Source organism: Aulonocara stuartgranti, assembly GCF_965226115.1.
Source record: "Aulonocara stuartgranti genome assembly, chromosome: 16".
Taxonomy (NCBI): Eukaryota; Metazoa; Chordata; class Actinopteri; order Cichliformes; family Cichlidae; genus Aulonocara; species Aulonocara stuartgranti.
The window spans coordinates 19,842,871-19,866,643 of record NC_138952.1 but is presented as its reverse complement, the minus strand read 5'-3'; the positions used below and the strand labels follow the sequence as shown (position 1 = coordinate 19,866,643).

General features: G+C 42.4%; 2 protein-coding genes across 4 annotated transcripts in view; one reads left to right on the top strand and one right to left on the bottom strand.

Annotated features, from left to right (window-relative positions):
- gsk3ba (glycogen synthase kinase 3 beta-a) overlaps window positions 1-21,777 on the bottom strand; it is a 36,918-nt gene extending 15,141 nt beyond the window's left edge. The window contains exons 1-3 of one of the 3 annotated variants that reach the window (XM_082509295.1): window positions 20,840-21,777; window positions 13,633-13,826; window positions 3,928-4,011 (exon numbers count right to left, since the gene is read on the bottom strand). In XM_082509295.1, coding sequence (XP_082365421.1) covers window positions 3,928-4,011; window positions 13,633-13,826; window positions 20,840-20,927 — 366 coding nt within the window. In that variant the 5' untranslated portion in view covers window positions 20,928-21,777. The remainder of the gene's footprint in view (window positions 1-3,927; window positions 4,012-13,632; window positions 13,827-20,839) is intronic. The other 2 variants (XM_082509293.1, XM_082509294.1) reach the window with 2 other exon arrangements.
- nr1i2 (nuclear receptor subfamily 1, group I, member 2) overlaps window positions 1-23,773 on the top strand; it is a 110,026-nt gene that overhangs the window by 28,656 nt on the left and 57,597 nt on the right. The window lies entirely within an intron of this gene.

The window sequence follows — 23,773 nt, the reverse complement described above, 5'->3', positions numbered from 1 at the left end:
GTTGTTAAAAGTCCTTTAAAGGCACCAGCAACAAATACCACAAAAAACCAGAGCAGTTCCCTTTTCCTTTCCAGCTAATTCACCAAGCACGCAAGGTTGTTGAGTCATTCACGTCACTTAAATCTGTTTGTGACGTGCACGTCTTTCTGCTTATCAGACAGCATCTGAAAGCGTCTGCTTCATATCTGAAGTAACTCGTTGCAGTATTAATGGAGAGGCACGCACTAGACTGTGGTTTCTCTTGTCGCCAGTTTCTGAGCCCACAAAAAAAAAGAAAAAGGAAAGACTGATGTGAGGAATGCCCTCAACAAGAATCACAATAACAAGAAGAAGAAGAAGAATGTATGCCTCCAACAACTAGTCAGGGTTACATTCTTAATCACCCAGACTGATTATAAATGTGGAGAAGAAATAGTGGACACCAAAGATTAGGGCCTCCAATTCAGTATCATTCAGTATAACAGATTAACAAAACTCAGTGGGAGCAATAAATATGATTTGGGTTTTTGACAAAACAATAACAGGGGGTGAAATTTAGTTTTAAGCTTTGTGTGTGCTGGAGTCGTTCCTCTGAGTTTATTATATATCTGCAACATCACAGAGCAGCAGGATTCATCCATCAGCGTCACTTATGCACGTGGCACAACAATAGCTTTATTAATTACGTACAATATATTTTCCCCAACATGGAAACGTTTTTCCGACAGGAATCAAAATCTAATAGGATGTGACACAGCGTACTTTGATTTGCTCACTTTGTAAGCTGCAGTATAAAAAAAGATGTATTAACTAAAGTCTAAAGAGAGTTCCATGTTAACAAAACTCATCATCGTTACACATCCCTCCTGAATCCTGTCTGAATCACATAATGATGTCAGTTTTAAGACACTGTTGAAGTCAGGAAAGTTACAATGCCCACGTTAGAAAAGTGCATCTGTTGCACATCGTTAAATTAACTGGACATGATCAAAGTGATTTCCAACACTAATGTATGACATTAACCAAAGTCACAGCTCTATCATTAAGTTACCATTTCTTTACACCATTGTAATGTACAAGTCTATTCTTATGTTTAATTGGGGGCGTAATTGGGGGCTCGTCCGGGATTTGAACCCAGGACCTCTCGCACCCCAAGCGAGAATCATACGCCTAGACCAAATTGTATGCATTTCATAGTCCTCAATAAACTCCTACACTTTTTAGAGTTACACCTTTTCAACTGCTTATTAATGCAAATATCTAATCAGTCAATGATATGGCACCAACTTAAACTGAGTATCAGAATGGGGAGAACACTGATTAAAGTGTCTTTCAATGTGGCGTTGTTGTTGGTGCCAGACAGGCTGAGTTTTTCAGAAACTGCTGATCTCCTGGGATATTCCCGCTCAGCCATCTCTAGGGTTTATAGAAAATGGTCTGAAGAAGAAAAAAAAAAAAGAGAATATTCTGTGAGCGGCAGTTCTCTGGGCGAAAATATCCTGATCCTCGCCAGAGGAGAATGGCCAGATTTCTTCGAGTTCATAGGAAGGCAACAGTAACTCAAATAACAAAAGCAGAAGAGCATCTCTGAATGCACAACACATTAAATCTGGAAGGAAATGGGCTACAGCAGCAAAAGAGCACGCTGGGAGCTGCTCGTGTCAGCTGAGAACAGAAAACTAAAGCTACAGCTGACAAAGGCTCAACAAAACTGGACAACAGAAGATTGGGGGGGAAAAATACCGGATGGTCTAAGATTCCTCACTTTCTGTTGAGAGGTCTCAGTGGATTCTTCTGTGGATCCATCCTGCTTGCTATCAGTGGTTTTGGCTTGATGATGGTGTAAAGATGAGGGGGGTGTTTTCTTGGCACACTTTGGGTCCCTTAGTACCAGCTGAGCATTGTTAAAACACCACAGCATGTCAACATGGACCAAAGTCAATGAGGAATGTTTCAAGTGGCTTATTTATTCTAAGACACAGAGAATTAGGGTAGTTCTGAAGACCAAAGGTGGTCCTAGTGCTAGATGTGCCAGTGGAAGTTGCAAGTGAGAGTGCAAGTTAATTTTAATGCAGATTCGTCACCTATGAACAATTAATTAGCTGGTTTTTGAACTCTGCCTCTCATATTTCTAATCACCGTTCAGTCAGTAACCTGAAAATGAACTGAACTTTGTCTTCAAGTCTGTTACAACAGAAAAAAAAAAAAACTGTAGTGTCAATCTGCTGCCAAGAATGTTATCTTAATTTTTTTCATGTTACTGAAAGCAATCAGTGTGTAAATATATGTGATTTTAAGAAGAAATGCAGCACAGGGCAGCTACATGTCAGCAGAGTACGTTCCAAGCACCCTCTGAGCGATTTCATAGTTAAAAGTCAAGCGACTATTTGCTTCCCTGCCTACGCTGTTTGGACCGGTGGCCTTCTGTTTAAACACAGCATTATACAAGTGGTTAAAGGGTAAAAGCAAAAGCACACTGTGTGCATCAGGCACGCCACATGCCAGCACTTATATAAGACTACCTGTGCACACACTGACAGCTACTGTAGCAACAGTCCCTGCCTGTCTCACAGCTGCACCCAACATGAACCCTCATTTCAGGACACCAGTGGCACCTACACACCTGACCTCTTCTCATGTCATCTCTTTGTCTATGTCTTTTTTCTTCCCGTACTTATTTTAAACCCATCTGCCATCAATCCATCAACATGCCTGAAACTCTCCATCCCTTTCACATTGCCTTTTGGCTACTTCACTACCTCTCAGCAGCTCTATGGGTGGTAAAATCCCATACCAAAAACATGGTGCCGGTCTCCATAATTAGACATGGTGAGGAGAGGGCGAAGAGAAGGGGTGGTGGGGGGGACTTATACAAGAAAGTGATGTAAAGGTGGATGCAATGGTACAGTCACATGAAACTTGTGCAATATAAAAAAAAGTTGGCAGCGTGTTAGGTGATTTGTGTAACATGTCGCCTCGGGCGTTGTGTCAGTATACCAAGAATTAGAGGTGATTCCCAGAGGTCAGTGGGTGTGTGACGAGAGCCTGGGACAGGCTTGGAGCTTGCACGGTGCGGAAGGGAGAGCTCGAGTGGATCTATAATTAGCCGATGCCCTCTGACCATCTCACCGTCCACTCCCCTCCCTTCAAACCTTAACAGCTTTCCTTGGTGTCGCTAGGTGAGCAACAGGAAAGCATTCCTAACTGCCGTGTCATGGGTATAGTCCCGACAGCATGTGAGCCAAGTCCACGTGGTTCTATATTTGACACACAGACCTTTGCCCGTTGTAAGCTAGCTGAATGACATAGCACAGCCGTGTAGTCTCCAGGGGACCCCTGATGTTCGGCGAAGACCGACAGCAGGGCACAGAGAGGGACTTTCCAGGCAAGATATGTACTATTGTATTTATTACAGCTAAGCTGGCCAGGAGAAAACATTAAAAAATAAAAATAAAAAAAAAACAGGAAAACAACAGATTCCAAAATACAACAAAATGACCTGTGAATGGGACTCAGTGAAATAAGCTATGAGTCCAGTCCCTTTAAACACAGAACAAGTTGATTGAGCTAGAAAATGCTCAACTGCTTCTGAAAGTACAGCGTCCACAGAGCACATTTAGTGTATACTCTGTAGAAGAGGCTGGTGTTATGCTACTGCAATCAGAGTCAATAAATTGAATTTTAGATCTTCTTTTATTTTGTTTAGAAGACCCCAAGATACCTTAAAAAGGCCCATAAAAGAGGAATCTAAGCAAGGCTCGTCCTTGAATACGCTTCCTCAGCCACAAGGTGCGATACTTTTCCAAGGATGGAAAAAATAGATTATGCTGAACAGTCAATTTAAACAGATGGCTGTTAATATTTTTTCCTGTATATTTGTGCAGAATTAAATATGCATCCTCCCACGGTCAGATGAAGAATTAGAAGAAGCACACCGAGCCGACTCACCTTGTCTCCACTGGAATAGAAGAAGTAGCGCAGGCGGACTATGTTGCAGTGGTCCAGTTTCCTCATGATCTGCAGCTCACGATTCTGAACAAAAGAAGAAAACAAAACAGAAAAAGCGTGAGAGATACTTCATGTTTATGCTTCAGACAGCTTTCATAACACAGTTGGTCTAAAGAGGGTCAGGAGATCATGAAAGCTTTCCACTGAACCTTTAGCACACTGTGGAGAGTTCCTTTTGAGCTTTTTTTAAACAACTAGATGTCAGAAGCGTTACGTGTCAGCCTCAGTGGGTTCAACAGCAACGAGTGCAGTTTGGACAAGCCAAACGTTTAACATAAACCATCAACCTTATATTGCTTATGACTGTCTTATGACAGAAAACGCATTCCGTTAGTCAACTGGTTTCACAATAGCATCACTGTGGCAGGTCAGTGTGTTACCAAGACAAACACTTCCACAGGGAGGGGAAGAGAGCAAACAAAAAAAAAGGTTGCATGCCATCGATTCCCATTTAAAGCACCAGCACCTACAGAAAATGGCCCCAGAAAAAGAGTTGTCCAAAAAAAAAAAAAGATGTTCAGAAAGGTTCGAGTAAAGCTCTGGGCCCTGTAGTCAGACAATCCAGAGGCCGAGAAAAAAAATGTCAGACCACTCCATCTGTATTCATATACAGTGTTTCCATACATAAAAAGGTTGGGCGTATGGATTTTCTCAAAGGTTGGGCAGGAATTCAAGCATTACAAAAAGCTTTAACAGCTCCATTATAGTCCACATTTGCTCCCATTCTCCATTTTCCTTCCTCCTCTTTTCCACAGTGCTCAGTGTTGACTAAAGTGCTTGTGTAACATTGTGTGGCCCCGGTGTCGAGAAAGAAATGGAGGGTAACAAGCATATGGAGAACTAACACAGAGATCAGAGAAGAAAGCTCAGTACAGGGACAAAGTGGAAAAGAAACGCACCATCAGTGTGCAGCAGTGAAGCGGACTCCTTACGTAATATTCTGACTTTTGGTTAGAAGTCCTGCAATTTGAATGAGTACATTTTAATATTTTCAATTAGAAACGTATTAGAGCAGCATATTCTATAGCTGTGATGTGGGTTTTCAGTGAAGCTGTCCACTTGTAGATGTACAAAAGAACTGCCGCCCACATTTACTTTCTTTTTGTATTTGATGAAGGCTAGCAGCTTCTGGGAAAAATATGATTACATTCAGAAACCAAGCGCTGTGACTTTGGTGACATAAAGATGGCAAATATAGCCACAATGATCAGTATGCAGCATGCTTTTAATGGAAAAAAAAAAAATCAGATGTACATTTCCACTCAAAGAAACTCAGCAGCTTCCTGTCTAATTCCCCTGTAACCAGACTGGTTACAGAGTTAATTCACAGACAAAGTTATTAAGGAAGCACAGAATTGCATGACTGTCCAGCTGACTAACAAGCTACCAGAGCAAGTGTCAACCACTCAACATCATGTCTGAACTTGTCTAAAGACAGGTTTCACGATTGGCTTAGAAGCACCGCATGCAAATCATCTTTGTGTTGTTTAAATTGGATGCACATGTGATGGCAAAAGAAACTGGTACTTTGTGAGCTTTGGACTTTAAACAGAGAGTGATCAGTTGAAACTACGAAGTTAAGAGACTGTTGTGCTTTTAAGCAACTTATCCATCCACAAATTGTCTAGTATCATTGTGAGTAAAAACACATTATGTAGGAATACACAACTACTTATTGAAGGTTCTTCTCTTTGCTCTTCTGTAATAAAGAGGCTTAACATAAGTGCTACTATTTAGTATATAACACAGCAGCTAGAGATTTAATCTTCCTCTTTGACTAATCTAATGATTAACTAAAATTTATAGTATTATTTAACAGTGGCTTTGATAACTGTTTAACTTCTTAAGTCCAAGTCAAGACGATCATTACAAAAGCCTCTAAAAGCCTCCAGACTGGCATCAACTGGTTTTGCAGCTCAGTGTAAGATAGCAGAATGGGTAAGTTTGTTCATTATATGCAACAACACACAAAAAAATGCCAATTCCTCAAACCAAAAGATTTTAAGCTCATAGTTTTGCCTGTAAATCAGTGGTTTTCGTAAAAAGAAATATGGATAAACGTGGTTGACAAAACACTGCGTGGTTTGAACTGTCTGTCTGAAGCTGTGACTCATGAAAAGTCCCTTACGTGGGTCGGGATGATGCTTGCAGCTGTCCTTGTCTTTATAAGGCTTTAAACCCATGTTAGCAGGGTTAGGTCCTCTCCACCTAAACAACAGCAGCACAACAGAGCATCTGGTAGCTCAATAGCCTCCTGCAGACAACCCCCCAGTCTAATTCACTTAAGCTGATGCAAATCATCCCCACAGTCTTCCCCCTGCTTTTTTACCCTTTACGCAGCCACGACAACCAAACACACACACACACACACACACAACCCCCCACATCACCGAGTGACATCACTGCACACGGGGTCAAAGACCGGCCGCAGGCAACGCCCTCGTCTTTTTTGTGCTGGAGTGTCCGAGGGTGTGTCTCTGTGTGAGAGACAGAGAGAGAGACAGTAGCATATGGAGGAGGAGTGGGAAGGCTGTCGAGTAAAGCCCAACCCAGCTCCAGTTATACTGCAGTCCATCCTGCTGACCTATCATCCCCCAGAGTGTGAGCGGCACAGACAGCAGAGACCGAGAGGAAAGAGAAAAATGACTTGATTTGCGGCGGCTGCAAGGACTACACCTGAGAGCCTCGCGCAGCTGATGCTGCCAAAACCAAACCGCATCCCAAAAAGATTAAGAACGCCAAAGCCACAGAACAATACAACCTTCGCAAACACGAGCCCTGTCCTACTATAGTTATTCCCATCTCATACTTCCAGATGAGTCAACCAGTTCCTTGGTTTTGTCGTTTTAAATGGCTTCCTACAGCACCAATGTAGATTTTGGATTGTGTTTGGGAATTATACGGAGCTGTCATTGTGGGAGAACATAAGTTGATTATAAATACTGTAATGCACTTGTACAATCAAACAAATGAAAAAATGATCAATCTGATGTGGTTTAAATATAAATAATGAGAAGAAATGTTGTTTATGTATAAGTTAAATGCAATTAAAATAGACCTGCGGTCCCTCTCAAGCCCACTCAAACTGTAAATCATCCAAAATAAAAGAACAAAGGGGTTTCTCTAAGTGTATTACTCAAAACTGTCAAACACACACTTATGAATTTAAAAAAAACCTACGGGGTTAAATTGATCAGGTTTCAGCTACAGAGTATTTACAGGATTTGTTATTTTTCTTTATTCGTTAATAATATTTACAAGTATCTGCCATCAGGCGTGCTCTCGGTCTGTGTGACAGCGAGGTCTAATGCGAGCATCCATTTTCCGATAGACTGATATGTGATCCCTCAGTTGGGATGGGAGAAGGACCCATCCCATAATGGACAACAAGAACACTGTGAGCCCACCAAAGCAGCCTCACAGTTAAACCAGAAGCCTATTCACATGATTACCCTGTTTGACTTGAATTGGTTGTGTGTGTGTGTGTGTGTGTGTGTGTGTGTGTGTGTGTGTGTGTGTGTGTGTGTCAGTGAGAGAAAATAAAACATTCACACATGTTGACTGGCATGGTTTACTCAACCCACGCTCACTTCACAGATGAGCACTAAATCAGACAGGAAAAAAGCAGAAGTGTGGACAAAAGGCTTTTGAAGTGGGGGAGAAGAAAATAGAACGCAGGTGTTTGTGTGTGTGTGTGTGTGTGTGTGTGTGTGTGTGTGTGTGTGCGCGCGCTGCATGCTTGACAGTCATGTGAAGAGTCTTAGCCCTCATTTGCTTCATTTTTCCTAACAAGCTGTTCATGAGGAGGACGTGCAGATAAAGCAGCGAGAAAGACGAGGCGGAAAGAGCGACAGCCAGCTGAGGCAGAGGGTCTTCTCTAAAGAGGAAACTGAACAATCAAACCAGCGTGAGCTTCACTGAGCTGTTTAAAAGAGGAGGCGGCCTGCTAGCACGTCATGCTAACCACAGGCTAACAGGAAGAGCAGGATGTGACTTCACCGGGGCCGGCACGCAGAGCCACAAAAAGACAGTGTGAGCGTCCGCAACGAGCACCGCGAATTTGGTGGCAGATGTCCGACCCCCTACACCATTAAGTGACATCATTCATCTTGTCTGGCTTCACAGAGCAAAGGACTAGCACATCCCGAGGAAAAGAAAAACTGTGCTGAATCTCCAACAGGTTAAACCCAGGGTTTTGAGTAGCTCAAGCATTTAGCTGAACCAGTTGGGTGAAAACGCTACAGGCAAATAGATTTGACTGAACTTTGTGAGCAGTTCTCACAGTTATGGGTAAAAAGAAAAAGAGCAGCGGGATGGGAGTCTACAAGACAACAGTGAGCGTTCTCCTCCTGGGAATAACGGACATAAAATGATGAGCGAGAAGGGAATAGCTCTGCCTTCCAAGCTTAAATCAAATATTAACAGACTTAATTCCCATTAGACATACTACTCATTTATTTATTTATAACAGGGGCATGTATGTAGTATGACACATAACCTACCCATTTATCATTGTCAATACAGTTTTAGTTCGTTTTTTTCCTCTTTTCTTCATGCCAGATTTCATTTTGTATTTTCAGTTTTACTTTAAATGCATGTAAATGTGAACTGCTTCTCCTGGTTTGCAGCCATTGTTTACTGGAACCATAGTCTGACGACATAGCCCCTGCTATTTTTAGTAACGTCTGTGCTTTTTTCCCCCCTTTCCTCTAGTCAAATGTCTACAATTAAAGCATCTCTTGTCACACAGTGAAATAAAAGCTTATGGGTAGAACGTACACAAACTTTACAGCATCACAAGGTCAGAGATGTAAGGTATAAATTGTTTTTTGCAGTAATTTTACAGTTGAAATGTATCTCCTTTAATCATTGCAAAAACTTCTTATTTTTGCCTGTGAGGTTAGAAATTAAGTGTGAGTCCATTCAGAGCTGCAAAGTAATTGCTGTGCTTAGGCTGGAAGAGCCCAGTCAAACCAACCCCAACTCAGCTGGTAGTTGTTACTGTATTGAGTGTCTGTGTGTATGACAAATATATAGTCTCACACGACAATAGTGCACTCGTTTTTTTTAAGGTGTGACTTTCAGTTGTGGTTGGAATGGCAGCAACTCTAGAGGTCGGCTGGTGAGCCCCTGGTAACCTTCAGTTGCCGGGAAAAATGTGTATTCCCTACCTGGCTGACAAGTTGTTGGAGGTTGCTGGCTGTCGCTAGGGGTTGTCGATTGCGAAGACAGCGCTGCACCAAAAAACAAAACAAAAAAAATCCTCCTTGCGTGGCTAGCAGGCAGCCATGGTCACCCTTAGTTTGCATTGACACAAACACAAAGTTCAAGTTTAAGCCTAACATGTAAATTATACTCCTGCGTCAGATCTACATTGTAACGTACGCAATAACCGGAATCCTATTTCAACTCTACGCCTCCTGAGAAACGTAACTACACGTTGGGTCGACGACCACAACCACTCGAGTGGTGTGAAAGGTTGCAGTGTGGAGATAAAAGGAGTTACTATGTAAGTTAAGACGTAAATTTCCTGCAGAAGCCTAAATTAAGCTTTACTGCTGACATGTTTCATAAAGGTGTAGCTTCTACTTTCAAGGCTAAGCGTCTTTGTTTCCATTTGTATTGTACTTTTCACTGTTTCACCACCAGTCTGTGCACAGCGGCACTGTTTGTGGACACGTTTGCGTCTCCCTTGCAAACTACAAGCTGTCTTATTGTAACCAAGACAATTCCAAGGAGGTAGCAACCACTCACCAGCATTTCCCGTAGCTTACAGTGGTTTCAGTTAATCAAAAAAAGGCTAGAAAGAGAGAGCATATTTCTCCCATATTGGCTTCCCTTCACTGGCTCCCTGCTAAATCCAGAATTGAATTCAAAACCATGCTCCTCACATACAAGGTCTTAAATAATTAGGCCCCATCTTATTTTAATGACCTTATAGTACCATATCACCCTATTAGAGCACTTTGCTCTCGCACTGTATTTAAAAGTAGAATGGGAGGCAGAGCCTTCAGTTTTCAGGCCCCTCTTCTGTGGAACCAGCTTGCAGTTTGGATTCGGGAGACAGACACTATCTCTACTTTTAAGATTAGGCTTAAAACTTTCCTTTTTGCTAAAGCATATAGTTAGGGCTGGACCAGGTGACCTTGATTCTTCCTTTAGTTATGCTGCAATAGGTGTAGACTGCTGGGGGATTCCCATGATGCATTGAGTAGTTCTTCTTCAGTCACCTTTCTCACTCACTATGTGTTAATAGACCTCTCTGCACTGAATCATACTTGTTATTAATCTCTGGCTTTCTTCCACAGTATGTCTTTTATCCTGTTTTCCTTCTCTTACCCCAACCGATCACGGTAGATGGCCGCCCCTCCCTGAGCCTGGTTCTGCTGGCTGTTTCTTCCTGTTAAAAGAGTTTTTCCTTCCCACTGCCACTGTCAAAGTGCTTGCTCATAGGGGGTCATATAATTGTTGCGTTTTTCTCTGTATGTATTATTGTAGGGTCTACCTTACAAAATAAAGTGCCTTGAGGCCACTGTTGTTGTGATTTGGCACGATATAAATAAAATGGAATTGAATTGAAGTTTGCATTTGGTTGCCGACCGATTTCTATTCTGTGTGACTGGAGCCTAAAGAAACTGAAACATGTGACTACTATAGATTTACATTTCAAGAACCAAGTTCCAGTTAAGAACCACTACTAAACTGTCCAGTACACCATAATCACACACCTGCAAGCTTAATAACTTCCTTTAGCATGTTGAGTACCTGAGTCTAACATAAGCTATTTTTATATTTTGTTGCTATACTGGCCGCTGAAAACAAGAATGGGCCTCCATTTTTCAGAAAATTGATCAACAATCAATAAGAGAATCGATAAAGAATAAGCCCTTTAAGCAGACTCAATAATAGTATTGGTATCACTAAATCCAATAACATCCCTAATTAGACTGCACTGGCTTCAGCGGTGAGGAAGAGAACCAGTGTAGGTGACCTGGGTAAAAATGTGGAGTCCAGCTAAGTTAACAGATATCATTTTTCTGGTGAAAGTGAAACAAACACGAGTTGACTGATGGTATCCTGGTATTTTAATAAATAAAACTTTGATCCCAGTGTTAGAGTTTATGGCTGCTTTTTAAGTGAAGCATCCCAGAAATAGGTTAAGAAGCGCTGGTTTGAATTTAAACCATTTAACAAACATTATACATATGTATAAAATAACCAACTGCAAGATTAACACTTTGAGCTGTTACCCAGTTTACCCCCAGCCTGATCACACACTTAAAATACTGTGGAAGCTCATTTTTTAAAGCCTTTAAACTTGATGAAACTCTAAACAGCTCTTCTGCAAGCGTTGCTTTCTGAGGTCTAGTGGCAGGGACAATGAGTTTGTTTATATGAACATGAGTTTTTGAAGCATCCCATTTTGTCTTTGCCACATAAACATCATATCCTGATTTCTGAAACAAGAGACCCAAATATGCTATCCTAAGCACTCAAAAATAATCCCAGCTAATGTTGCTTATATACATCTTATTATCAAGTTTGTGTCTTTCATGTAAACATCCTATCCACATGATCCTCGGGACTAGGGCCGAACGATATATCGCATTTGCGATAATATCGCGACATGATCAAGTGCAATTTTCTAACCGCAAAGGCTGCGATTATACTGCGATTATATTATACAATTCATGGGCTGCATCCTCCTGAGGCCGCATTTGTAGACCGATTACGTCACAGCGACGCGCCGAAGGCTGTCCAAATTACTACCATATCCCAGAATTCATAGCGCGGCCCAGCCAAACTCCAGTTTCCAGCAATGGCGGCCGCTACTAAGTTTTAAAATTACTCATACTAATCTTTCTGGGTCACAAAATAAACTTTTAACATATTTTCAGGCGAGAAAGTAGTTGTGTAAACATCAAATATCTGCTCGGTTTATCAAGATATCCCATATTTGCAAAAGTGCTTCGACGTTTTCAGAGGCGTCTGCTACCCACCAGCTCGACAGCTAGCCGGGAGCTCGAGGGTTACTGATGCGGCCGAGAACGGCACAACTCCCGGCACATCATTTCACACAGATCACCGCGGAGTTTCACTGCTCGGGTTAAACGTAATATATAAGTCACTTAGACAACCTAAAAATGTTATTGTTGGGCTTTTTTCAGTGTTTTGTTTGTTCGTGAGTAAATCGGTTTGGCTGAGATTAAAGTTATTAGATTAGATAAAATAAAACTTTATTAATCCCCCGGGTGGGTTCCTCCTTGGTTTTCACACAGCTGACTAAACGTCAAACAGAAAACTTATTAAACAGAAGTATGAGACAGTCGAGAATTTACACCAGTGTCTGGTTATATTTTAGATAGCAAGAAGCAGACGGCCGAGTTTATTAAACTCCACCGAGACAGCGGTGACGCTAATCAGAAGGCTAGACCGTCCAATTTCACGCCTTTAAATTTTAAAGGCGTGTTTGTGTGTGTGTTTATACAATTGCTATTATGTTTGCACTTTATGTGTAATGTTACTGACTGCAGAGATCAGTAAGATATGTGTATTTTTTATTTATTAGTTTTATTTATTTAATATTATTTTTTAATTGAATGACTGTCTAGTAGTTCACAGATGTCGAAAAACTGAGTGTGGTAAAGCCACTGATTTTTTTTAATGTATATTTCTGCAATCTGCACATTGTACTGACTTTCATTTTAATGTTTACACCAGGGTTCCTTGTCAGCACTTTATGCTCAGATGTTTGTAAGCTAAAAATAAACTATTGTGTATGTTCAAATATACTGTTGTGATTGAAGAAGTTAAATAAAAATGTCAGTCATCAATTCATGCATCACCTCATGTCATCATAACAGAGGTCTGTCTTCCAGGAAAGAACAGTTTAAAATTAATGTAATATAATATTGGCCATACTATATGATGTATTGCTTGTCTTTGTTTAATAATACAGAAGACAAAGACCTTAAAAAATAATCGCATATCGCATCGCAATCGCAATATTGGGGCAAAAAAATCGCAATTAGATTATTTTCCATAATCGTTCAGCCCTACTCGGGACACTTATTTCCACCCATATACACTCAGCGGAGGCCATGAACCAGTGGAGCAAAGACAATGTTGCCCAAATGAAGGAACAACGAGCCATCAGCCAAATCTATTCAAAGCACAGGAGGAGATTTCCAGCAGAGCTCTACTTGGAAAGAAACATGACATTTGCAAGCTGACGGATGACGGAGTATTTATGTGTTTGAGTTTGTCGGTGTGAGAAAAGACCTCCGCTCCACTACTACACAAACACGCACATTCTCTGCAAGAAGAAGAAAAGACACGCTTTAAAGTAGGAATGTGTTGAATGACAAACTTTCCCGCTCTTCTTTTGTTTTCTTTTGTTTCACAGCTTCTCTGATCTCCCCGTTCGTGTGAAAGATCTCTCCATTCATGTCTCTTTCACGGTTACCCCGGAACATTCATTAATGCCACACATCTCGACTCTGATAGCATGGATTTTTTGTTTTAAAAAAAAAAAAAGAAAGAAAAGAAAAAAAAGGGTGATTTGGAGGGTAAACATTGAGTTTGTGTTTATATGCACACTCGTCAATTACGCCTGCAGCTGTTCTCAGTCATAACAAGTTTTACCTTAAACCTCTTGTCTTGCAGGACCTTCTTGATGGCCACCAGCTCTCCAGAGTCGCAGAGTTTAGCTTGGTAGACGACGCCAAAAGAGCCATTGCCGATGACCTTGGTGTCCGTGTAGCTGACTTCCTGTGGCCGGTCGGGGCCTTGGCCTGGGGTGGCCACAACTGTCGTTACCTTGCTGCCATCTTTGTCCCCTGCAGATACAGACAAAGACACAAGCAACACACAAGTGTTCAGATCCGTGTAGATTAGATCAAAACATTGATTTTCCCATTTATTATATTCTTTCCGAATCATTTTGTCTGAAATACATGAAAGAAGAGTAAAAATGCTCATGATCCTGAGAGTTTCAGGTGAGTCTCAGAGCTCCCTGTCTGAAAATCCAAAGATATTTCACAGAAAACCAGACCATTGTGTGACCACTGCAGCAGTGCTTCCAAGCATTTAAAAAATAAAAGAATTTTTTAAAAAAATCTTCAAACTGAACTTTATTCAGAACGACAGTTGACTGGTGTATTGATTCATGTGTGATGGACTGGCTTTTAAATGTGGGTCACACTGTGAGAACTCGTTCTCTGACACCGTTTCTGAATTCTGCTGCAGGCTGTCTTTGGTCATCAAAGCGTCAAATTGGTCCTCGATTCACAAGTCATACAACGCAGGCAAGGACCGTGTATTACTGATGAACATTTGAACCGTGTTACTGTCATGCCTATCAGCTTTAGCCTCAGACAGACAAAAAAAAAAAAAGCACAAGTGGAAAGAGCTGTAAAACTGAGGAAACTCTACATTAGCTGGCAGTAAAAAGGATGACTGGGCAGGTCTGAACTTAACCCAGACTTCAGAGGAGGAGCCTAAACAAGTCAAAAATATCAAATGCATTCTTCTTTGAATTTCTCACAGCGGTAGGCAGCAAACACAACTGGTTGGATGGACTCTGGAAGGCCGCTGCGTCCACCCATATTGAGTGGGTGTGCATGTCATGCTGATTTCTAGTAAAGTACCAGGCCATGGGTTGTTTGCATGTGTGTTTTGAATCAACAATTTCCTCGGACTGATTAACCCCGCACTGCTAATCCACAAATCAACATTTGACCTCAAACTATAACCGAGGGTGTGGAGGTTAACCAGTCCTATTTCTTACTTTCACTGGTTTGCTGATTTTATTTTCCAACACCACCATTGATTTCGATGCAAATAGTCCCCCCACGGACGCCGGCGCACACACGGGCTCAATCCAGACATAAAATTATTAATGTGCGTTTGCAAGCCTTATTCTGCTGCTGTGTGGCCAGCGAGAGGCTCCATTACCAAAGATGCAATTACAATCAAAGAATAGGGAAGGAATGGGAGAAAACAGTGGAGGGGTCTGAGAAACCAAAAAAAGGAAAAAGAGACAGCTTCTCTCTCCAGGACCAAGTCTAGAAAGGGAAACTAAAGATGGATTCTGTACCAACAGAAATAGACTTTCCAGGACTGTGGACAGAGAGAGGAATATGACTCTGCCTACATATATTCCAACAGGGCCATTTCTATGACGCCTCTGCACTTCCTCAAACCGTGAGAAAAGTCTGTGCCTGCTCACAAACACATACTGGGAACCCACACTGCCGTAAGGAAGGAATGACCAAGCGATCAAATGTCATTTGAGTGACTAACTGGACACGCATGAAGCAGGACTTTTCACACAGACTAGAGAAACGATTACAATTGCACACAATTAGGAATTACCTTCAGTTCACATGTGAGAAGAAATGTAACTTCCTATAAAGCAAAGGGCACCTATTTATTCTAATAAGTAAACAATAAACCAGGAAAACAAGCAAATCTTTACTACAATAAATTAAAAAAAATCCTAAAAGCTTTAACTGCAGTTTAGTTCTTAATCACTTTGTCATTTAACTTTTAGAAAACTAAAAAACATTGGGGAGACAAAAAAATGGATCCAGGCATTGATAAACAATCATTTCTACCAATATTTCTACAGTAAAAAAGGCCAATATTGGTTTAACCAATAATCTGTCCATCCCTATAATAAACTATCCCCAACAAACAAAAGCATCTGGTAAAAACTTCTATTACATGTAAAGAGTTCTTTAAATATAACCAAACATGAATTTTGCACCAATAACAGAGAAATCAGTGCAACAACAAACATCTTCAAGCATGCGCGGGAATTGTTAACTTATCAGTCAGCCTGCGACAAGTACACTAGTTAATACATAAATCGCAGTGCATCACTCTATGTACGTATGCTGTATTACATATCTACAAAGTGACAGAGCAGAGACGGTTGTTGCAATGCGACGTTTAACCAGCGGCATCAATATTCGATTCAGGTCAGCAGACTAGTTCAGGCCACGGCTGAATATGGCTAACGCGTGCGCACAACAACACTGCTGCTGAGCAGTCACAGGACACGTGTGCGGCTGCTGCTGTTAAAAACGTGTAACCCTGTATTTCTATCAAAGCTGCTGAAAAACTATCTGAGCAAATGTCATAAATTCATCTGTGTTCATCTAAATCAAATCAAGTCAAGGGGAAAAAACAACTTTTTAACTTACAGACTTGTGGATCATCTTAATTTTCCTGACATGAATATTAAATAAGGACTTGCAGTTATTTGAAGCTTATTATGGGATAAGTAACGTGATTAAGTTTGTAAAGTGTTGCCTAAAAGCAACACTTTTATTCTCTTTTTGTCATTTATTTTTCTCTAGTGGAGGGCAATGAAGTACTTTTAAGGGGCATCCACAAAGGAAGCAACCAGCAGCATCTTGGCAACAAGAGACCATAAATAGTCAACAATATTCAGCAACTTCAGGTGATGTGGAGCAAAATAACTGCTGGCAATGCAAGGTGGGCGGATCCTGAGTTAAACTTTCATCAACCCCAGATGAGAAAATGAAGCAGCTACCAATGAGAGGGAAGGACGTGCTGATTGACAGGGTAGCCCTTTCAGGTTAGGTTGCATCCGCACAGGGAAGCGATCACTGGTCTGATGCTGACAGTTGGTCGACAGAAGATATTCTAGGTTCCAGTTGCCGAGGTTACCCTTTAAGGCATTTCCCACCAGGTCATGTCAACCACCTGTATCCTGTCCTCTCACTGGCAGTCGCTTCAACGCGTCACCAGTGGGATCTTTTTTGCCCGTAGTCACGTTGAGTGTCACTGACTTTCTACGGCCTCTAAACGCCTCGTGACAACAAATTGCTCCCTGTGTGGACGTCTCCCCACAGTCACAGTCAGTAAAGGAACTTTGAGTTCTGACTCTCAAGTCTTCCTGTGGCTGGCAAATATTAATCACATCTTTATTGTTTCGTTAAACTCTCTTTTAATCACAGCCCAACAGAATTTTACCCCTAAAAAAGAAGATTATATTGCCACTGAAATTATCTGTCAGTCCCTCCTCAAAACAGAAGATTAGCCACAAAATAGCCACAAAATGACCACACTCACATTGTGGCATGTACACGATAATTCAATAAGTTATTAGCTATTAATATACAGCAGTGCCTTGGCACTGATGATGAACAGAATAACATGGCATAATTCTAAAGACAAATCCTCCACGCTCACTATTCCATGGTCCAAGTTCTGGACAAGATGCTTCTTTTTATTAATGCAATAGCAGTTTTACCCCTTCTAAAGTTAATGCATTAGTATTTTGTCTGACACGGAAGTCTAAACAAAGAAATTTTCTTTGTAGTTTTACACTCGACTCCCACAGCATGATCAGCCACACTCTTTCCAAGTACTACAGGGGTATAAATATGCAGCAGTAATCAAGCTGCAGTCATAAAATTAGTCATGTATTTACTGCAGTGCGAATAATAATTTTCACACCATTCATGTTGCATCACTACAAGTGAATGTCAAAGAATGCAAAGCCTGCCAAACAGCCCATGTGCCCATCGCTTTCTGAATTTTGGCAAAGAATTGCACACAATAACTTGCTCACACACCAATCAGCTACGCAAGGGAACTACTGACAGGGGATTTGTGGACGACTCGTTACAAGGCAGTGTTCTGCTGGGAAACCTTAGGTCCAAGCATCAACACCCAACTAAACATAGGTGCAAGCCCTGAAGAGTGCACGCAGAGATATTTTTATAACCTTTAGGGTAACTAAAACCTGACGGGCTTATCACTAAGCTTAGATTTTAAACCTAGCTCAAGATATGCGTGCCATATTTTACGCTGTCGAGTCAGGAGAACATTTAGGCCTCGTCATGCCTGAACCTGGCAAGCAGAAGCATCCACGCATTGGATCAAACAGTTCTAAGGAGTCGCTACTACTTTTCAATACCTTTTTTGTTTGCATTCACACAGGTAACAGGAAGTGGCAGTGACAGCTCTTGCATTTTCTTCTACACCTCTCCAGCCTCCTCTTTTTCAGTCTACATTGCTTTAAAGTGTAGTGGCTGCCTAGAAGCAAGTTGAAAGCAATTAAGATACAAAATTTTGGCATTCTGGCTCAGTTCCGGTATATACCGTATATATTTCACTGTCATTTTTCCCTTGCTATGCTTCATTTTTTTATTAATATTAATAGATTTCTCTTTATTTTTTTCCCCACTGATGCTGCATTCACGTGTCTTTCATGACAGACGCGCATCTGCTGCTTTGCAGTCCTCAGCTCCTGTAATGCAGACACAGGTACAAACAATTTTGCAGAATCCCCCCCGTTGTAAAGCTGACACGATAATTTACTGCATTACTGGAACGAGTGTTACAGCTAATGCAAAGCAAACTTGGCCAAGAATCACTGAGATGGAGACATAATATTGGTGCATGGATTGTAGATGTCAGGGTAGCGTGCAGCCTGCAGAGCCATTGCTGCACTACTACACTCATCTTATTTAGCTTTCTCGCTCTCTCTTTCTCTCACTCACAAAAAAAAAAAAAAAATAGATCTCATCTTTCTTCTAAACCCTGAGCGATTCCGGTGGTCCTCGTCTCGTCTGTAAGCCCTGCTGTTTCGTTTGGAATCAAAGAGTATAATTAGTTCATTTTGTTCTCGTCATCACTTGTAAAACGTGAGAGGGGGACAGACAGGAAAAAGGAGAAAAGAGGAAGAGAGAGCTGCTGCTTTGAGATGCTAAACAAGCTGCTCATTGTTCCTGGCCAGCTGCCTCACCCCCCAAAAAACAAAACCTGAGGGTGCTCGAGTGGGTGTGTGAATGTACTGTATGTATGTATATGCATGTGTGTTTCCGTCTGCCTGTGTAGGAGGGGTAAGAGCATTCTCTCCAGGATCATACGCAGTGGCTACAGCTGTTTAGGACCATCAGCCAAGTTATTACACACACATTTGAGTGCATATATCTATCCAAGTGTGTGTGTGTTATAGGATGGTGGAGGAAAGGATAATAGTGGATGACATCCTGGACCGGATGAAAAAACAAGTCTAGGTAGATTCCAGCTAAGTGACACAGTCCAAAGTACAGTTTTTATACAACTGAAACTGCGTACCACATACCTCTGTGTGACAGAGCCTACCTTAGATTAAAACTATAACTAAAAAGAAAGTTAAATTATATGTAGCTGCTTGTTACAAGAAAAAATAAAACTCAGTGATTTAGATTTGCTGTCATCCTTGATCGTTAAAGATTGGGAACTAGAGCAGGGCGATATGACCAAAACTATTTATCACGTCATACATTTGAAAATTTGCGATAACGATATAACTGACACTAGACAAAATACTGAAAAATTTTACAACAGGGGACATCTGAGCAATCAGCCACTCTACTTTCCTCCATGGAGATGAACACCACCTGCTGTTAGACATCAGATTATCAAACACCTATTTAATTGAGCAACTAGAGGTTCAGCTTATTATTTTAGTTGATAAAAAAGTACTGAGTCACCAGATGAGTCTCCAAAACTTTTGTCTGAAAAAATTAATTCTCACATTTAGCAGACCTGACCCATACATGCACCTGGGGCGAGACAAGAATTAGGCTTGGGTTTGGAGAGTGTGTGTGTGTGTGTGTGTCACAGTGCACTAATCGGTTTCCAGCACCAAGGCCCAGACATGAGCCTGAGCTCAGGCCTCACCCGCCTGACATACATCATGCTCACATCACAGCCTTAAGGCTCCATCAGCATTCCTTAACAGGTACGTGCCCTCACACCCCACTCCACTCCACTCCACCCCACCCATCTGTGTGTCAGATAAGACAGGGGTGTAACTAGGAACTGTGCAAGTGTCCATCTATGACAGTCGATACTCATTAATAATAAAGATGCTATACTTATAAATTAATTTCAATGAAAAGACTTTTAGATATGTAAAGTGTTAATTTGATGTTATTTAAACTGACTGAGCTCTAACTGGGCCATTAAATATAACCAACACAGCAGTAGTATCTTCAGCATGGGAGCGAGTGCGCCTTGCCTTGAGATCGCCGTGGTGATGGATAGACTAGACGAAAGAGAGGCGTCTAGCACCCACATTGCCAGCCCCCCACCCCGCCACTTGCTCAGCTGACAGGCCTAGTCAGTCGCATGGCTTCCTCTCTGCAGCCAGTCTATAAGCGGTCTCCGGCACCGTGCCACCGTGGCTTCATGAACAGGATACTTGATGTCACACTCCCTCCGGTCGTCGCGACACGGCCCGTGGAAGTAGTGGAAACAGGGCTAATAAACCACCCCCCGTAGGATCGCGTCAGTTTTGCCCGACTCAACTACGGGCGCACCTTCCGTTCTGACAGTTGCGTAATAGACCGGACCTATCGCTTTAACTCCATTACGCATGTGATTGGTGCTGTGTGGCAATATCTCTACGCGATCTAATCTACATTCAAATGGACAATAATCAGGCCGGATCTGCGGTGGAAGAAGGAGGCTTGGTTTTGACCTGGGCCTGTGCCAACACTACCTTCCTATGGCCCGGCCCTTCCCGGCGCGGCCTGCTAACCCCGCTCCGGCTGACCGGCCCCGGGGCGGCGCGACAGAGCGCGTAACGCTGTGTGCCAACATCGGGGCGAGCAGCAGTGTGTGCCGCTCAGCACCATCCACTGTCTCGCTCTGTGACACACATATATGACAGAGATAAGCTTCCCGGAGCTAACCGTATGCTAACTTGACACATTTCCAGTCTAGTTAGTGAGAGGACACTTAAGCGAGCATATGCAGCCCACGGTGGGCCTGGTGCGTGCAGGAAAAGTCTGCCACTCTAGAATTACACGGGTGTACTTACTGCTGACTTTCATGCTGCCGAAAGCTGAAGGCTGCGGCACTGGCTTGCAGCTCTCGGCGAAAGATGTGGTCCTGGGCCGACCCGACATGATCCGACGATCCCCTTGATTCTCTCGACTGTGACTTGCTTAAACGGCGGAGCTGATCGATTCGCCGAACCTTCTCATCAAAAATAAAAAATAATAAAAAAAATCCAAAAAGGAGGGGGGGGATGACAGTAAATTAATATCACTGTAATTCACGGGGAGGTCAGCCAGAAAGAGATCCCCTTATCCCAGGAATCCTTCACACTACTTCGTATCGCCACTAAATGACCCTTTTCTTTTCCACCGACGGTCTATCAGAGCATCGTTTCCTCCTTGTGCTCCAGGATTTCTTTCAGCGGGCCTTTGAAGACACGTATCCGACTAAAATAGTCATGAATCTGGCCTCTCCCTGTGGCCCCACGGTTAAAAACCAGCGGTAATTTCTTTCGGGGTGCGGAATCGATTTCACGGAGATGAAGAAGGGTTAGTTCAGATGCTGATCCGGTGCGGATCGGTGACAAATGCGGCGTTTTCTTAACGATTCGGGACACATGCAGTTCCACTTCATATCCCGATGTGGAGGCTCAATGATCCGACTGCCATGGCGGCTCCCTCGCTACCCTAGCCTACAGACGGTCCAACGGAAAATCTGCCAGCTGCTACAGTCTTCTTCAGCGAATTCACTAGCCGTACGCCGACTCTAAATCCAGCCTTGCCTCGGTTAAATTTCGGTGTCTTTACCGAGACCCCAGGCCGGCGAGCTCCTCAGAAAATACTGGTCTTTAAGCACAGAGTGCGACGATACGAAATTTCTTTTTTTTATTCCTTCCCCATAGGTTTCAGGCTCGCAGTCTTTGTCGCTGCGCATGGTAGGTACGCCGTTTCCGCAAATTGTTCGAGGGATTGCTCCGGCGTCACGGAAAGACGTTCACGCTGCTGACGTAACTCGCGAGGGAGAATAGGAAAACTGTGAACGCGCGCACGGCGAATCTGGGGTGGCCGATTGAGCCAATCAGAGAGGGTATCCTTCAAAAATGGGCGGCGACCATTTCACCGCCGTCCAATGAAAACCCCGCTCTCGAGCACCACATGGCATAATTTGCTCGGCACCGCCCTCGCGACTTCAAAGGCTTTTTTCACGTGCCGCGTCGGGGACAAGGGGCGGGCCCGTTCCCGGGATGGATGACTTCTTCCACCAATGGAGAGCCGAAGCCGGGCTGTCAGTTCAATGGACCCAGCTGTCACGGACACGGAGCACCGGTGGTCATGCAGCACTGTTGCTATGTTAGTTACAAAAGCCTCTCCTTTATCGCTCCCCAACACTTTTTACCACACGCGGCCCTCGGGCACATCCTTTTAATTAGTGTCATCCTGCTTAGTAATGTAATAATGTGCGCGTGCACGCGTCTCACCCTTCTATTATAACCTTATCTTACATGTTTAGCATCGTACGTCCTGATTTCACATTTAAACTGCTGTCTCTTTGTGTGTTTTAAAGATGCAAGATAAACAAAGCTTTTGCTATTATTTATTTAATAAAGGTACCTAATGGATGAGTTGGTTCTGAAGATTCCTTTGACTGATGTTTTTTTTTTTCGCTTAATTTTTGGTGATATTTTGATGTATATAGTTTCTAAAAGGAGAATAACAGGCAAAACCTTCAGCTAGCAATCTCCCCTGTGGACTCAGCTCCCAGTTTGAGGAGACAGATACCCTCTTTACTCTTGGCTTAAAACTCTCCTTTTTTCTTTTAAGCTTATAGGTAGGGCTAGATCAGGTGACCCCGAACCATGTCTTGATTATGATGCAATATTGCTGGGGGACTTGCTAAGATGCAATGAGCATTTCTTCTCCTCTTATGGCTTTATGCTACAGCTGCATTTACATACCACTCCAGCATGGCATTAACTTTTTTCTTCTCTCTGCCATTGTGTTTTGTCCTTGTCTCTCCATGATCTTCTTTGTCTGTTCTCTTTCCTCTTACCCTTGAGAGGGCTGTTGATTTCCACTGACATAATATTTATGAACGATTTTAATTAATAATAGTGAAGCTGCAAGGAGCAGAGGTAATGAAGGTGGATGAGTTTAACTACACTGAGTCGAAAATCCAAAGCAACGGACAGTGAAGAAGAGAGTGCAGGCAGGGTGGACTGGGTGGAGACGAGTGTCAGGGGTGATTTGTGACAAAAGCAGCATGAGTGAAAGGGAAGGTTTACAAGATGATAGCTGATGGTAGGTTTGGAGACAAAGTCAGAGAGACAAGGATGAGAGGACTTGCAGAGGAGGGATAATAGATATATTTTAAAAATGGAGCTGCGAGGCTGGAGGAAAAAGAGGAAGATCACAGAGAAGGTTCATGGCTGTGGTGACAGAGGACATGCAGATGGCTGATGTGACAGAGGAGGATTTAGGGATAGTGTGAGAATGAGGCAGATGATCCATCGCGGTGACCCCTAAAGGGAGCATGCAAAAGAAGAAGAAGAAACCATTAATATAAATTTTAAATGAGGTGTTAATAATTGAATGTTGTATCACTGAGTCAAAAATATTCTAAATAATCTAGAACTGTGATTTATTACTGATCTATAAAGCAGTTATTGTTAACAAACCACCAAAAAGGTTGGAATTTGTGCAGTTTATGTTTGTCTGGTGATCTAAAATCGCTGAAGGTGTATCTTGTTCTTTTCTGCAAATGCATGTGAGTGTCACTAACTGTACTGAACTCTAATTATATGTGTGCTGCATTTCATGAAATGGCAATAAAGTCTATCGTATGCAGAATCCAGAAAGGGCAGGAAAGTCTTTCCCTGTTCACAGTGATACAGTTGCTAGTGTATCTTTTATGCAGGTGTGTATGCGTGTGGGTTTTATTCTCCGTATCAAAGGGAGTTTCTCCCAGGCTGGCCTTC